The 4627-nt window shown below is 38.3% G+C and overlaps 2 protein-coding genes across 6 annotated transcripts in view; one reads left to right on the top strand and one right to left on the bottom strand.

Annotated features, from left to right (window-relative positions):
- Nucleotides 1–2262, top strand: part of Aldh (Aldehyde dehydrogenase) — a 7273-nt gene extending 5011 nt beyond the window's left edge. The window contains exons 7-11 of one of the 5 annotated variants that reach the window (XR_002684622.2): nt 47–166; nt 301–504; nt 767–880; nt 1064–1158; nt 2124–2262. Coding sequence is in view for 1 of the 5 variants with exons in the window: in XM_022845708.2 (XP_022701443.1) it covers nt 47–166; nt 301–504; nt 767–880; nt 1064–1096 (471 nt within the window). In the remaining 4 variants the exon portion in view is untranslated. Of the gene's footprint in view, nt 1–46; nt 167–300; nt 505–766; nt 881–1063; nt 1406–1635 lie in introns of those variants that run through there. The other 4 variants (XR_002684621.2, XR_002684619.2, XR_002684620.2 and 1 more) reach the window with 4 other exon arrangements.
- Nucleotides 2263–3638: 1376 nt separating this feature from the next.
- LOC111267445 (acetylcholinesterase-1) overlaps nt 3639–4627 on the bottom strand; it is a 42641-nt gene continuing 41652 nt past the window's right edge. Inside the window, exon 4 of the mRNA XM_022845707.2 lies at nt 3639–3950. Coding sequence (XP_022701442.1) covers nt 3785–3950 — 166 coding nt within the window. The 3' untranslated portion in view covers nt 3639–3784. The remainder of the gene's footprint in view (nt 3951–4627) is intronic.

Genomic DNA, 4627 nt, shown 5'->3' with positions numbered 1-4627 from the left:
TATTAAGTTAATTGTATCCGATACTTGTAACCTGTGGTTTTGGTAGGTCGACAACAAACACATGAAAAAAATTCTCGACCTAATTGACTCTGGCAAAAAGGACGGTGCCAAGCTGCTAACCGGCGGATCACGTGCTGGTGATAAAGGATACTTCGTCGAACCGACGGTAAAGATCTCTAATCATTATTAAAATGGAAATCTATATAATATGAAATTATGTCAATTTTATATGCATAAATGAGAAAAAAAAACATTTAAGAACCGGAGCGTCGTGTTCCCATATTGGATTTTACATTGCAGGTGTTCGCTGATGTTCAGGACAACATGCGCATTGCTCGCGAGGAGATTTTTGGCCCTGTTATGCAGATCTTACGCTTTAGAAATATCGATGAGTTGATTGATCGTGCCAATAACTCCAAGTACGGACTCGCTGCGGCAATCTTCACGAAGGATCTCGACCGCGCAATACACATGAGCAATGCCCTTCAGGCTGGAACCGTTTGGGTAAGAAACGTGTCCAGCACTCGTTCCCATGTCAAGGCACCACTGTCTATTATGCAGTAGTGAATTATCGAGAAAGTGCAAAGTTTCGTAGACATACGTGGTCGTGACAACGAAATTATAATGTTACAAGATCGATGATCTAAAAGGAAGGTGAAATTCGACAACGGCAAACAGCGCATCGCGCAGGTGCTAATACAGGGCGAGAAACAAATTTCTGGCAAATTAGGATATTACATCCTACAAGATTATTACAATCTTACAGGTAAACTGCTACGACGCTCTGGCGGCACAGGCGCCCTTTGGCGGATATAAAATGTCTGGTCTTGGTCGTGAGCTTGGGGAGTATGGCCTACAGGCGTACACTGAGGTGAAAACGGTACGTTATGCAAAAACTGTTGAGACTATGTATGGTGCTCGCACACGGCTGATAGGTTTCAACGTCAATACTTCCAATTCAATTCAGCCGCACTGTATCATATACAAAAATTACCAGAACCATCATCTATACATTGATATATCGAACTAAACTAATTAGCATTATTGATTGGACTTTTGACAGGTATGCATGAAGATTCCGCAGAAAAACAGCTAAACAAAGCAGCGGTCACATTGAACGCGAGAGGCGACAGCCTTGACCATAGATGGAAATGCCTTGTATGTATGTATGACTTCCATTTATGGTTAGCTACTTTTCATGCGAAAGGTGTGCTTGTAAATGATTTTAGTCGACTAGAGCTGTCATTAAGCACACCTGTTACAATATCGTAACATGTCACACATGTATGTTGTGCGTCATTAAGCACACCTGTTACAATATCGTAACATGTCACACATGTATGTTGTGCAAGTTTAGTTATTTTACTAATAACATTCAATTTGATAATAAATATTACCTCATGCATTACTGATTTCTTATCGGGTAGTTAGACGTATGGCTCAGCGTTTGCTTTGGAGATTCGATTTGGTTATACAACCAAATCGAATCTCCATTACCTCTGCGCGCTCTGGGAAGTTAGAATTAGCTTGAGAGCAAAGGTTTGCCGTTTGTATACTAACGATAGCAGGTTCAAAGCTGTGTAGAGCCAATTAGTTAAAATTCTTTTTCCTACTGTCCAACAACTACATTTTTAGGATAAAGCGTTTCGTTCGCTACTACATTGCGGAAATTCTAATGCTGAGGGGCGCAGCGCGGTTCTAGCGCAGGTTTAACTTCAAGCGTTAGGCCGCCAATACTCATCCTGGATTACTACAGGAAGGCTCATTAATCTAGGTCAAATATTTGAATGAAAACAAGGGTGTAGTTATCGATACGTTTACTTTGATTCACATACTTTTCGCTTTATATAAAATATATTTGTATAAATATATTTTAAATAAAATATATTTATATAAAATGTATGTACAATGCTCTGTTATCAGCTCAATTATATAAGATATACTAAAATAGAACGGGCAAATGATCAATCACAGATAGCTGACACATCAGCTTGCTGGAGCGTACCTAACAATATACACTCGTCGAATATCGGGCAGATCTTCAACAGAATCAACATAACTGTTGTCAAAGTTACGTAAGCAATAAAGAGCGTACATTTCTTATCATATTTTCATCCCTATAGGCCTAGCAGCACCGCGCGTTTCATTTATCCGTCATGTGCAATAACTGCAACTACAATGGCAGCCGGCCTTAAGGTCAATGGGTACGAGCGTATTTGTCTACATCTCAATAAATATTTTTCTCTATAAATAAAAAATTGCTTTCTCGGTGTTATCCTTTATCGGGGAAATCATCAGCTTCAAAAAATCTATTCGTCTTTAGTAAACAGATGTATTTAGCGTCCTGCTACGACCAATATATAAACGGTTAATTTGTAGATTTTTCTGTTAATTCGTGTATTGGTGAACAATCTCACTTAAAAAACGGTACAATGACAGGACAATTTTGAAGTATAATTCATGCCGAAAGCACATGCTGTAGAGAGAGCTTATATGGTCAGTTATAACATGTGATTTACCTCTTTCTCATACTATGATCTCATACGGTAACCATATATATATATATATATAATATATTGCACACAATGGACACCGATTCGAATGGATATAATATAGTAATAAGATGTCTGCAGTGAAATGATGGATAGTATATCCAGAATAGTTAATACATATATCTCATAATCAGCATATTTTCTACATAGATCATAAATGATCGCAGTAACCCAATAGTCCACTATCGAGTCATCGTGAACTGCTTTGCTGCCGGTGTACTCCCGTGTGCTGGTCTAGTCCCATGGCATTTGGGCCACTGAATCAGTATAGGTTTCGACGGCCGTTCGATCGTATGTGACAGGGCCGAATTTCGAATGGTTATGGGTATGGTACTGATAGCAACAGAAATACGTCACTGTGTGCTTAACCGAATAACAAAGATACTTTTCAATGCGTGGCACGTTCACAAAGAGGGTAACGTTATCTGTCCCCTTTTCCATAGCGAAATTTCAATCGGATTAGATTCAGTCTGTACGTCACTATGAGCGTCTGAAACAGCTCATGTCGAAGATGGTCCAACCCTACTTTTACATTGGTGGCAATACATTTGTATTAGGAACAGAAAACAAATCTTATTAGATATAGTATTCCTATCTAATAAAATACGGTGTATAATATATAATAGAAAATAATAAGATGTACGAAGGTAAATATATCAGTTTACTAAATACATGTGTGGTCGTGTAAACTGATAAAGATAGTACTGGTCGCCTGTGATAGAACGATCAGTATTCTGTACAACTTTACAAATAACATGACAGTACAATGCAATATCTCTTGTAACATCATACGGTGAGATGAACGCGATTGTAGAAAAGTCAGGGGTAAGAGATTTTGTCAAAATAGCTTTCACATAGATATTTTTCATAGACCAGAAATGTTTGACCTGTTGGGTACGTTTTTTCATATATTTAGCTTAAAAGAAAGGCCGCTTGGAATGTTCCAAGCCTATTTTCAAAATTTTGTCAAAGCACCTGAATACGGGCAGGCCACCATCAAGGATTTAGAAGGACCATGCGATAGCCGGCCTAACAGTCTTTTGTAGCGAAAATGTAGTAACAACATTATTAAGAACGACTGCGACCTTTGCCTATGTTGTATCCCACCGGAAACTGACGTTCGCCGGCGTCGTCACAATAAGAATTAAACAATGCCTTGTTTTTATTTCGTAAACAATATTCAATAATTGTTATAAATACCAACCACCAACAAACGTTAAGCGTTTGTATGATTATTGCCGGTGCCGTTTTGGTAGAAGGTAGGCTTTCCAGAACTCGCAGAAGCCTTCGCGGAGTCCAGTCGTACGGATAGTGTAGTTTCTAGCCGTAATCTCAAGGTAACGCGGCGCAGACTTACGGTGAGCAGACCACGTCTCGCCAGCGACCGTTGGCGGTTTACTGAAGTCCGGAAAAAGAACGAAGTGATTTGTATGGTATCAAGTTGATTGGCTAGTCCACTTAGATGTTATTGAATTTATTACGTCATGCTAAGAATATAGTTGGTAGACTGGCGGCTATACGTCTATCGAATAATGCTAAGCTCAACTTTCGCTTGATTTATGATGCGTTTCGAAACCGGCCTTACGGATTTGACGAGGAAGTTTTCAAACGCAAGTATATCATTGTGTTAATATAGGAAATCTGCCATTTACTGAATGCGCACGATAGCATTACACGTACAGTTCTAAGACATGAACGCACGTTGTTACAGACAATTTAATAGATGCGCGTAACACAAAGGTAACGTATTTACCTAGGACATTTATCATTTTACCTTCTATCTAACGAATACTTAACCACATTTTTTTAACACAACTTATATACAACTATAAAACGACTTTTATATAAAATTACATATATAATGTCATTTCTATCATAATTTACGCAATTTTCGCGTGATTTTACATGTGCGTAACAAAATTTTTCTTATCTAATTTCTCTCTGTTGTGATAGAAACAATATTTAAGCTCATCAAAGCCGATAACAAGTTACGCGTTAGTTCCATAATGGTAGTTACATTAAAATATGGCCCATTTTAAGACGAGATCGCTTAGAAAGGCTTAAGATTATATCAC

This window comes from Varroa jacobsoni, unplaced genomic scaffold (genome assembly GCF_002532875.2).
Source record: "Varroa jacobsoni isolate VJ856 unplaced genomic scaffold, vjacob_1.0 scaffold_1189, whole genome shotgun sequence".
NCBI classification, from domain to species: Eukaryota; Metazoa; Arthropoda; class Arachnida; order Mesostigmata; family Varroidae; genus Varroa; species Varroa jacobsoni.
This window is presented reverse-complemented; position numbering and strand designations above follow the sequence as displayed.